The 11523-nt window shown below is 38.5% G+C and overlaps 1 protein-coding gene across 1 annotated transcript; it reads left to right on the top strand.

Moving 5' to 3' along the window:
• The first annotated feature begins 934 nt into the window (after window positions 1-934).
• Window positions 935-9461, top strand: FGA (fibrinogen alpha chain). The gene is made up of 6 exons (XM_067551861.1): window positions 935-1053; window positions 2854-2982; window positions 4477-4660; window positions 5763-5908; window positions 7122-8247; window positions 8635-9461. Exons 1-6 carry the CDS (start codon window positions 940-942, stop codon window positions 9342-9344), a joined length of 2409 nt encoding a protein of 802 aa, XP_067407962.1. The 5' UTR covers window positions 935-939; the 3' UTR covers window positions 9345-9461.
• Window positions 9462-11523: the final 2062 nt, after the last annotated feature.

Raw genomic sequence — 11523 nt, forward strand, 5'->3', positions numbered from 1 at the left:
GTCTACATAAAAGTGGGTGTCATTAGGAGACAGCTATATCCTCTTTATTTGTTCCCAGCCATTTCGAGGTACCAAGTTGCTGCACAATTGCTGTTTATAAATCAATGTTTATTTCAAAGAAATAAAGTAAAAAACCATAGGACACAGGACACTTGCTCAGGAATGATTTGGTCGCCATGTATCTTATCTCTAGTGGTACAAGTTGAAAACAATGGGAAAAGTTTTATTCCCAAATTCTCATTTTTCTTTCTTTTTTTAAAAAACTATATTATATTTTAGTAGTCTTATAAAATAAAGCATGGGGATAAATGTATTCCATACTAAATAAATGCAGTTCAATTATAAAAATGTGTAAACTGGACACACTTTTTATAACTCTTCAGTCCTTATTTGACTTCACTGGGAATTTTGTCTGAGGAAAGAATGCAGGATGAGACTGATCCAGAATCATGAAATTGGCAGAGCTAAGCATGGGACTTCCATAAAAACATCTCTCAGTAATTAGTTTATATCGATGACCATACATATCCTGAATTAATATTTATTAGGCTATGATCTTGCTTTTTTTACTGCACTAAGTAGCCTCATTGACTTCAAGTCCACAGAAAGTATTCATACACTTAGGGACAAATGTATGATTTTATAATTGCTAAAGTATGCTATTTAAATACCAAATTTGCAGCCTGTATATCTTCTAGGGTTAAGCATTCTTGGATGTTTTTCCAAAATTTAGTTACCAGAAACTAAGCTGTAGACAATTTCTTTCCTGGAATGTGGGTTCTTCCCCCACAGGCTGGCATTGCACAAACTTATCTAAAGCAAACAAACTCACCAGCTTGTGCAAGAGGCCTCAGGTAACCAATTAGGGTCTTGTTGCATGTGACTCTGCAAATAGAAGGGAACATAATGATTAATCTAAACTGTTCATGAAGGTTTAAAATGAAGCAAAAACAAGTAAAAGGTATCCTTTCAGTCAGAGTCCTCCTCACCCTTCCAACCAAGATGATACAGATAAGGATCTTCTGCACATGGCTGTGCTTCAGCATAGTCTGGGTATGATTTCACTTTATTTGACTCTTTTGATATCTTGGCTTTCTCTTTTGAAAAAAGGCATTTTATTGAATGAATATTCAAATAGCAAACTAAAAAAATACTTTCTGGTTATCACACAGCTTGAAAAATTCACAGGTACACACACACATGCTTACCTGAACTATTTCATTATTGGACCTTCCCTCTTGAAATTTGTTCTTCATTTTACGGTTCTTCAAGAAGCACTTGTGATGAATTTTGGTGAAAGCATCTGGCAAAGTGAAGCAGATAAATGACCAATAATAATCAGTAGAGTCAAAGATGAGGTTGTAAGTCCTTAACTAGATACAGAGGTCTCAAGCAGTGTGGGATTTTTGATGTTATTAGCCAAATTCTACTCTCAGTTGCACTCCTGGATCCCAATTGCCTTCAGTGGAATTGTCTGGGTGTAAAAGAGACAGAATTTGGTCCATCTCTGCTGTTGTACACAGGCATTGAATAAGAATGTTTCCATTAATTTCAGTGGCAGCATTATAAGACTGAAGTGGGGCTAAGGCATAGTATCTTTTTCAGTAACAAGAGTGGTAGCCTTAAGTCCCGCTATCTAATTTAACATTATTGTTGGCTAGTTTAAGATTCAGCCTATAATATTATAGTAAATTTTTTCTATGAATTTCCTTCTTCTTATTTTTTTTGAAAGAAATGAACGCGTCACAGTGTGAGAGATGATCTGATTGAATAGAAAGGTCAATTTGGAGCTATTATAGTCCATCATGTAATTGTGTGTAAAGTCCATTTTTAAAATGGGACATATTTAGGATCTTATTTTTTTAGTCCTTAGATTAAAGCCATATACAGTCCAGATCCTCAGCTGGTGTAAATCAGCATGTAGACTTCAATGACTTTATCCCAATTAACACCAGCTGAGAATCTGTCCCTGGAAGCTAATATTGGGAAAACCTTCCTCATCTCTGCGTTTTTATTTTACTTTGATAATTTGTAATGTTTTCAAAGGAGCTGCAGTGACACCTGATCATACTTAATACCTTCAAACAAGTTTGTACCATCTGTTAGAGAAACAGAAATATTGCTGTGTCCACTTTACTGAAAAAAGATAAGAGCATGCATGGTCAGAAATCCTAATGACATTTTGATTTAGAATTAGTTGGGTGAACAAGCACTTTTTCCTTTTTTTCAGGATTAAACCAAATCTTGGTATGTTTATTTCCTCCCTCAGACACAAAAAACATATTAATTATAATTTATTATTATTTATTATTAATATATTTTCCAGCAGTTTTAAAGCTACACAATCCAATAAAGTGTTATAAACTTGTAGTTTTGACACTCATTTAAAAAGCATCAGAAATAATAAAGAGAGATTACCACATAGCTTTTCTATGCCTACTTGTAGCCTAGAGTGTAGATTGAAAATAGAGGTTTATTTTACAAACACTGAAGGGGACACTTAACTAAAGAATATCAACTCAGTTTAAAACAGACTTTTTAATGTAAACATATATTAAATGCATGCTTAATAATTCTGTTATTAAAATATCGTAAGCATTATCCAACACCATGGTCATCTGCTTAAAATAGATTAGAAGGAGATTCTTATTTGGACAAAACAAAACAATTTAATACAGGAAATTTACAGGACTAGATTACTTACATTGACTGATTATATTTTCCACATGCCTATATCTGCCAGATGTTACCTATTTCATAGAATGTTCAGTGACTTCTGTTTTATTATCTCATTGCACTGCCACCTGTGAAACTAATCTCACTTTTGCCTTTTTTCCCTTGTCTCCATGGCAGGCAACAAACAAAGAAAGCACATTTGAGGAGAAGGGAGGAGGTGTGCGTGGCCCTAGGGTGATGGAACATGGAACGCAATCCGAGTGCAAGCAGGATAAGAGCTGGCCCCTGTGTGCAGATGATGACTGGGTAAGAAAAGAGAAGAGGAACAGAAAGCTCAGCTAATCACTGCTACTCAAATGGACCTCACACTGCCTTGATGCCATGAACATTTACTAAAGATATGCCTGCATCTCAGATCTGATATACTCACTGTTTGATTGAGTAGATGTATATCTGTAATTCATCAGTTGTCACAGCTGTTTTACTTGATTTTTGGGGAAAACTACTTCATGGGTCAGCAAAGTAGTTGTAAGGGAGTCACAATTGTGTTCATAGTTACAGTTCCATCACCGTACCACTAGAGTCCACTATATCACCGACAGTGCGGTCCTTACTGGATCTTCAGAGCACCAGGATTCAGGCTTAGTGAGTGCAGCTTGGTTACTCTTTGCCACATGCCAAAGGAACAGTTGCACAGGGCCTTGCACTTCCGAGCATTGTGCGTGGAGAGAGGGAAAAGGAGACAAAGGGATAGATTAAAACATAAATCCAGGAGGCTGAGAAGATCACAGAGAAATGAAAAATGAGACAATGAAAGAGATAGAGAAAGGAAAATGGAAGAAAGCTTAGAGAAAGATAGAATCAGAAAATTAAGTGTCTTAAAGAGAAACAGATAAGAGTGGGCAATTTTCAAGAGCATTGATACTCAATGACTAAAGGTAATGGTAATGGGGAGGAATATTTACTGGCAGGAAAGAAATGTGGAGAAGGAAGAATAAAAACAAGTTACATATTGCTTTATAGAAAATCTGATGGCAAAATGTTCAGTAAAATATACACATTGTTTGATTGATTAGATGTGTGTCCATATAAGCACTCAATCATAAGGGTTCAGGTCCAACCCCATCTGTTGTCAATGGGAATTTTGCCATTAACAACATAAGAGCAGGCACATTATGTACAGCCATTCTAACTTTAAAAATAATCATTTGTGCTCGTCTGAGTTCTCTCTGTTTTAATTCTCTTCTGGGCACTTGACATTTATACTTTGATGTGTTACCAAATCTCCTTGGTTTTGTATGAATATTTTGATTTTCTTAGGCAAACGCCTCATATAGAGCGGCAGGTGCTGACACCTTTACTCAGACAGAATAATGAAAGCACCTTTAATGGTCTTTTTATTATCCCCATTTCACAGATGGGGAACTGAGACTGAAGGCCTGATTATCCACTCTATCACAGACATTTTACACTGTTTTAATGTCAGTGATTTTGATGGAATTATACCATTGTAAAACTGCTCTATCAGGGTGAAGAATTAGCTCCACAACAATTTTCCCAAGGTCACAGAGGAAGCAAAGCTAGGGATTGAAAGCAGGTCTTGACCAGAGTCTTAACCACAAGACCATCCTTCTTCCATTGAAAAGAGTTGGACTAATAGTGGAATGATTGGAATATACAAGATGAATGAGGCAGAATCTGGCCCTGAATTCATTAGTGGGTTTCCAGTCTTGTACAGAGTCATAATATTAAAGAAATATGTATCATTAAAATATTTATTTTCATTTTCGCTCATTTTAGAATCACAAATGTCCTTCAGGCTGCAGGATGCAAGGATTGATTGATGATACTGACCAAGATTTTAAGCACAGAATACAAAGAATTAGGAACCTGTTGTTAGATAATGAAAACAAGTACAAACAATCCAATCTGTTAACTGTGGAAACAATTAACTTCCTGAAAGGAAATCTGGTCAGTGGCCAGGGTAAGTCTCAATGATCTGTTGTTTTAAAAGATATACCAAAGTTATGTTATCATCATCTGCTAAAGGCAACCAGTTGAAACAGGTTCACTTTGTCCTTCTTGTAAGATCACTATGACTTAAAGATATTGGGCCTCACTCTTCATTGAATTGCACCAGTTTTATGTTAGTGTAATTACACAGAAATGGAGTAATACAGTGGAAAATTAGGCCTTTCATTTTAGAGACCTGTACTTTATGCCCTTCCTGCAGTTAATGAGATTTTTGGGTGTGCAAGAGATGCAGGTTTGGACCCTAAATCTATAACAAAGAAATATTTAAAAAACAGGCCTGCAGGGAGAGATAGCAGCTGTTGACTACAGTTGGTGCAGGATTAGAACCACAGTAACATTCTACATTTATGATCTTCAAACACTGCAATTTACATAGGGCTGAATCCTATAATTCCTTTGAAAGAGAAACTCACATTGATTTAAAAAAAAAACCTTCACTTGTTCTTTTACCATAGTTTTGAGACTATCGCTGCATCCCTGTAGAAGAGAATGCTTAATTATTTTTGAAAACAAGGATGTTTCCTTTACAAAATTATGCTTTTGCAAGAAAAATATTTGTGCAAAAGCAGAATACATTTGCATACTGTATCTAATTTCACATATCTAAAATCTTCATGATTATAATCCATGTTTATTTTAACCACATAAATTCCATAACTTTATTGCTATAGTTATTATTTAAAATGGTAATTCTATCCTACACAAAGTATCAAAATATTCTTGCTTTCTTTCCAGCAGAGCTGGGCTAATGTTTCCAAAACACACTAGGTTTCTTTTCTACGCTACTTTGCATAACCAATCAATATTTAATTAAAATATACTACAATACTACTTATTATCAAAAAGGCAGATCAAACATAATATGAGACTCTTCACTAAAATAAAATCTAGTGATAATTTTAACTATCCAATATCATGAGATATATATATATATATCTCCTAACTGGATCTTTTCCATGTTAATTTGGATCCTTGTACGTGTATTTTTTTAATCTGCTATTCTGGGGGGATAAATCTCCCATGCATCTAACAAGGGCATTTTTTTGTTCCAGAGAGTGATAATAAATATGGGCAGGTTACAGAAGATCTCAGAAGAAGACTTGTGACATTAAAGCAGAAAGTTGTTGTCCAAGTAAACAGGATTAAAGCACTGCAAAACAGTATCCGAGATCAGCTCGTGGAGATGAAACGTATGGAGGTAGGTGACTGTCATGTAACTTCCATTATTTCCAAAGCATAGCTACAAAGTCAGAATCTGTCTATCAGTGGTTACATCCAGAGCAGTTCTGCAGCTGTAAAGAAAATGAACCAATAATCTCACAAGCTCTACCCTCAGACCAAGCCCTGCCTATTTGAGACAGCTGTCCCCTCAGACTCTGATAGGCTTAGCTTGTCCTCAGTGAGGCTCAGCTACCTCCTGATCCTCCCATGTGGAACTCAGCTGCCCCTGTGGGCTCAATAGGCTTGTTAGCTCCCTCTGAGTTGTCATCTGTGTAGTTGCTCCTCTTGTGTTACTGGGAGAGCTTCTGTCTACTGCCCCCTCTCAGGCAGGAAGCAAGAATAGTTAGTGCCGCATTTCCCTACAACTGGCACTGATTGGCCTCAGTGAGTGATGCTCCTTCTTCTCCGAGGAACTGCAGGCAGTGGCTGATGGGGAACTTGACAGCAGCTAGGATAGGAGGGAGTACCTGTTAAAATATCTCCTCTCTTTTCTGGGCTCTCAGAGCTGGAGTATAGCCTGTCTATGTTTGTATTAAGAGCCTTGGCCTTTTGATTAGCTAATTGCACTGATGACAACACAAGATGGTTGTAAGAGACAGTAGGACAGGTCCAAGAGCAAAATCAAAATGAAGGCTTGCCAAAAAATGTCCTGGCTCCCCGAGCAGTGCGAGCAACATAATTTCGGACCCTGATCCAGAGGCCAACGCTCCTTTTCATCAGTTACTCCTTTACACCAGTGATTCCTACCCCCATTATACATACCACTATAGGCATTTTTGACAGGTACTCTCGGTTTCCCTTCTCTCCTAAGGGCCCAGTTCTGCCACTCTGCCTTGCTCTGAGTAGCACCTTACTCCAGGAGACTCCCACAGAAATCAATGGGACCATAGTATTCAGTGTGAATAAGGGTGGCAAAAACTGGGCCCTTACAGTGATGAATTCTAGTGCTCCACTATTACCTGCCCAGTTATACATGCTGTAACCTTCAGTGTAGATTGGTACTTCAGATTTAAAGACTGAGCTTTGGAGTAGCCCATGTTCAATTGTAGGCTGAAGCACAAACAGTTGGGCGAGAGGAAGTGGGCTCTAATAGAACCCTCAGAGTTCTCCTTCTGGTCAAAGGAGACAGTTGCTTGACAGAGTCAGGAATCAGCATCTAAAAAATGTATTTCTCTCTATATCTTGTAAAGGTGGACATTGATATTAAGATCCGTGCCTGCAAAGGATCCTGTGCTAAAAGTTTCAATTACCAGGTGGACACAGAGAGCTATGAAAACATCCAGAAGCAGCTCGCTCAGGCCAGTTCAATCAATCTGCAGTCTGAGCTTGAAACTAGTCCCGTGAAGGTGCTGAAAATGAGAATACTGAAGGACTCTACTGTTCCTGGGCACTATAAAACTCTGCGTCTGTCAGAAACACAAGACCTGAACATTTTCGATGCTATCACACGGGTTGAGATGACTCTAGAACAGCCACAAGCAGAGGCAAAAGGCTCCTCAGTAGAGGCCTCACATGTTTCAGTAGGTTATGGGGTAGGTGAAAGACCACAAGGTGGCAAAATAGTGACCTCTACTTATGGAAAGGACTCTGTTGGTTTGGGTGAAAGACCTAGCTCCTCTATAGTCCACCATACATGTACCAAAACTATTACCAAAAAAATTATCAGTGGTCCTGGTGGCCCTAGAGAAGAGATTGTTGAAACGATGACTTCACCTGATGGTTCTGACTGCTCCCATTTACAAGGTTTAGGGAGGGAAGACATAGAAGGGCATGGGGGCACCTACAATGTCAGAGTAACTGCCCATGGTGGGACAGGGGGCTTGGCTGACTTTGATAGTTTATTCCCGGACATGGGAAAATTTTTAACACCAGGGTCTGGGTCCACTAGTAGCAAAGTACATACCAGCTATACAAGCACTAGTGGTGCTGACCATGGTACTGGAACTGGAAGTTTCAGCAGTGGTACTGGACATGGAACTGGTAGTCACTCTGTGAGTTTTGGAGGGTCAGAGAGTTTCACAGATCTAAGGGAGGGAGAAGAGGATATCTTTGACTTTGACCCATCTAGATTTCCTTCCAGAAAAGTTCAGAGTGGCAGTTCAGCTCATTCCAAGACAATAGTGACCAGCAGCAGTAGCAGCTCTACTAGTTTCGACAAGGGTGGCTCCACTTTTGAAACCAAATCGCTAAAGAGCCGAGCAGTGACTGAGTTAGGTGGGTTGCAACACGATGAGAGTGGAGAGGATACCCCAGACTTTCGGGCACGCAGCTTGAGAACAGGAGGAGAGAAGCTTGGGACAAGCTACACTGGGACAGGTATCCATCCACATGACCAAAAATAGATCCTGAGGTAGCTGAACCAGATTCAGTCCACAATCAAACTGACATGCTGGTTACACTGCAATCCATTTAATTTTGTTATACAGTACAAGCAATGTGTCTGTTTGTTGCCATTTAGGATAGGCAGAGACAAAATTTTATATCAATAATTGGATGCCAAATGAAATGCACAGAGAATGTCATCTGCAATTTAAACTGCATGTAAACTCTATCTTTTTTTAAAATGTTGCATGGCACATTTCCCAATGTAGTCCAAAATATGGTTAGCAAGTTCCCTTCAACATTATTACTGTTTGGATTCCCATGAGCCTATGTAACGTTTTACTGATAACTTCTGTCAACCAGCTCAACTTTTTTTTTTAGACTGTGATGATATCCGCCAGAAACACACTTCTGGTGCCAAAAGTGGCCTTTTCAGAATCAAGCCAGCAGGATCTGATAAAGTTTTTTCAGTTTATTGCGACCAAGAGACCACTTTGGGAGGATGGCTTTTGATCCAACAGAGATTGAATGGATCAGTGAATTTTAACCGGACCTGGCAAGACTACAAGAAAGGTTTCGGCACCCTGGATGGCAAAGGGAAAGGAGAGTTCTGGCTGGGCAATGAAAACATCCATTTACTGACCCAGAAGGACACTGTCCTTCGAGTCGAATTAGAGGACTGGGCTGGCAATGAAGCTTATGCGGAGTATAATATACATGTAGGCTCTGAGTCAGAAGGCTATGTCCTCAGTGTCTCTGCTTATGAGGGGACAGCTGGGGATGCACTGATCATAGGCTCAGTGGAGGAAGGTAGTGAATTCACAGCTCATGCTAACATGAAGTTCAGCACCTTTGACAGGGACAGCGACCAATGGGAGGAGAACTGTGCTGAAGTGTATGGAGGGGGCTGGTGGTACAACAGCTGTCAAGCCGCTAATCTCAATGGCATTTACTACGGAGGAGGCCAGTATGACCCAAGGAACAGTGTTCCTTACGAAATTGAAAATGGAGTGGTCTGGATACCATTTAGAGCTTCAGACTATTCTCTCAAAGTTGTTAGAATGAAAATCAGGCCCACAGAAACCCAATAGGCAAACCACAGTAAGACAGGATTTTTATTTTTGTTTAATATACCTCAAAATACATGTTGCGTCTTACCCAATCAAACTGAAGGCAATTGAGACACATTTATGCTTTAAAAAAATAAACACTGTTTAATTTTAAAAAGTTTCTTCTGTCTTCTTGCTCACAATGAACACAGCTTTAAAAAAATGTCAAGTTTTATACATCTTTATAAAGGATAATAAAACTATGATAGTATAGCAAGCATAGGTATTACAGGATTTCAGGGAACATACATTTCTGATGGGGAAAGTGTTTCTCCACTGAATTTTGTTAAGTATTTTCACAGATTAAGCAAACAAACGCACTTATGGTGATAAAGTCAAATAATGATTATAGCTTGCTGGTCTCTTCTAGATGGTTACCAATATTCTAGCAGAAGTTAATTATCAAAAAATACTCTATTATGCAGTGATTTTTTTCAGGACATAGTTGTAGTTCAACTTGCTGATAATTTGGAGGAGCACTCTAGGAGTTATATATATATATAATCATTATTTCCAGTGTCAATAGATCACATTTTAAATCAAGAATTACGTTCAATCCACAGAAAACTCAAATAATGTCAAAAGGTGGAATTATAACAGTGCTTTGCAACAAGCCAGCTGGTTCCCATAAAAGTCCCGTTCCATTCCACATTCCTTTTTAAGATGTTTAAGATGTTGCTAAACTTAATCATTTACCTCAGCCACATCCAAGAAATTTTAAAAGTCACATAACTCTTACTGCAATATTCTAAAATATTCCTGGAAAAGAGACACTTAGGAATGGGAGGTCTCCTTAAACAAGTTAGATAACGAGTAAGTACCCATGCCCAAAATGATACAATAAACCATTTACAATACAAATTTTGTATTTTATAGTAGGGTTCCTTTCAAAATGAAGTGTTAAACTAACACTGGGCCTTTTCAATGGGAAACCCACAAAATCTAGAATATCTTCTCCTTTCCAACAAATGGACATCCTTATTCACATGCAGGACATAACATAAGTCTCATAAGCATTTTATAAAATCTATACAATTCTTTACAAATTCCCACTAAATTACAATGCAATTATTATTCTTGAAAGTCAACCTACAAATGGCATTGTTGGATCCAGTGTTTGCCTTTCATAAACCCCCAACATAAGAAAAATTCAGTTACAGAGGAAGGTTGCTTTTGTGGTGAAGTCACTAGACTGGGACCCCCAGGAATGTGGGTTCAATTCCCTGTTTTGCTTCAGATTTCCTGTCTGACCTGGGGCAAGTCACTTAAGTTTTCTGTGCCTCAGTTTCCCATCTGCAAATTGTAGATAGTATAGTATTATTTCCTCTGTGTGTTTGGCCAGTGGATTTGTGTAGTCACCAATTGAACAGTCTCATTCTGCACCACTCCCAAAGGTCCCTGGACACTGTGGTTAAGTGAAGCCCCACACAGTATGCTGTGTGGTGTGCTGGGAGTGTAGACTATCACCACACCATCTTGCACAGCAGAACAACGTTGTTTCGGGTGGATTCAAAGTGTCTCATAGTCATGAAGGGGGAAGAAAGGCAGGATTTACCTTTAAAAATGAAAACATGCATTTGGGGGAATGACTTCTAGAGGGCTGTGGTCATTTTAGTCCCATCCTGCAAATACTTATACAAGTGGCCCCTCCACCCAACCTCAGACTTGTGGATAGTTCACCATAAATACTATAGTTTTAAAATAAGATACTTCACTGTAACTCACCAAAAGCAAGGTTCTCCAAACAACCTTTTTCAGAGAATGGAAGGCATATGATTGAAAGCCTCTACATTCAGTTAGGGCCTGATTCTGCCACTTCTACTCACATCAGTAGTACATTGCTGTGAGAGGAATCTCATTGACTTTAATAGGACTAGCAACAGATTACTAGTACTCAGTGTGAATGGGGAAGGGGAGCAGAATCTGGTCCATAACAACATACTAGGTTTTTAACAGTGTATTTTTCTTCGTATGTTTATTTCTGTAGTGTGTAGTTCGGCTTGATATACAAAAGTGCTATTTTTTATACAACACACTGATAAGAATTCTTTTTATCAAAAGCTTATTATCTGTATGGAAGAACAATTACACTCTGTGGGGAACAAGGATGGATTGTGTTTATCCTGCAGATTTGTACCTTTGAGGTTAAAGATAAACAACA

This window comes from Emydura macquarii, unplaced genomic scaffold (assembly GCF_026122565.2).
Source record: "Emydura macquarii macquarii isolate MOO-44397 ecotype Brisbane River unplaced genomic scaffold, CSIRO-AGI_Emac_v2 contig_1363, whole genome shotgun sequence".
Classification (NCBI taxonomy): Eukaryota; Metazoa; Chordata; order Testudines; family Chelidae; genus Emydura; species Emydura macquarii.

Coding starts and splice junctions, on each gene's coding strand:
- FGA (XM_067551861.1), top strand. CDS start 940: ATGAAGCAAAAACAAGTAAAAGGTATCCTTTCAGTCAGAGTCCTCCTC. Junction 2,983..4,476: donor TGTGTGCAGATGATGACTGG/GTAAGAAAAGAG, acceptor CGCTCATTTTAG/AATCACAAATGTCCTTCAGG. Junction 5,909..7,121: donor TGGAGATGAAACGTATGGAG/GTAGGTGACTGT, acceptor TATCTTGTAAAG/GTGGACATTGATATTAAGAT.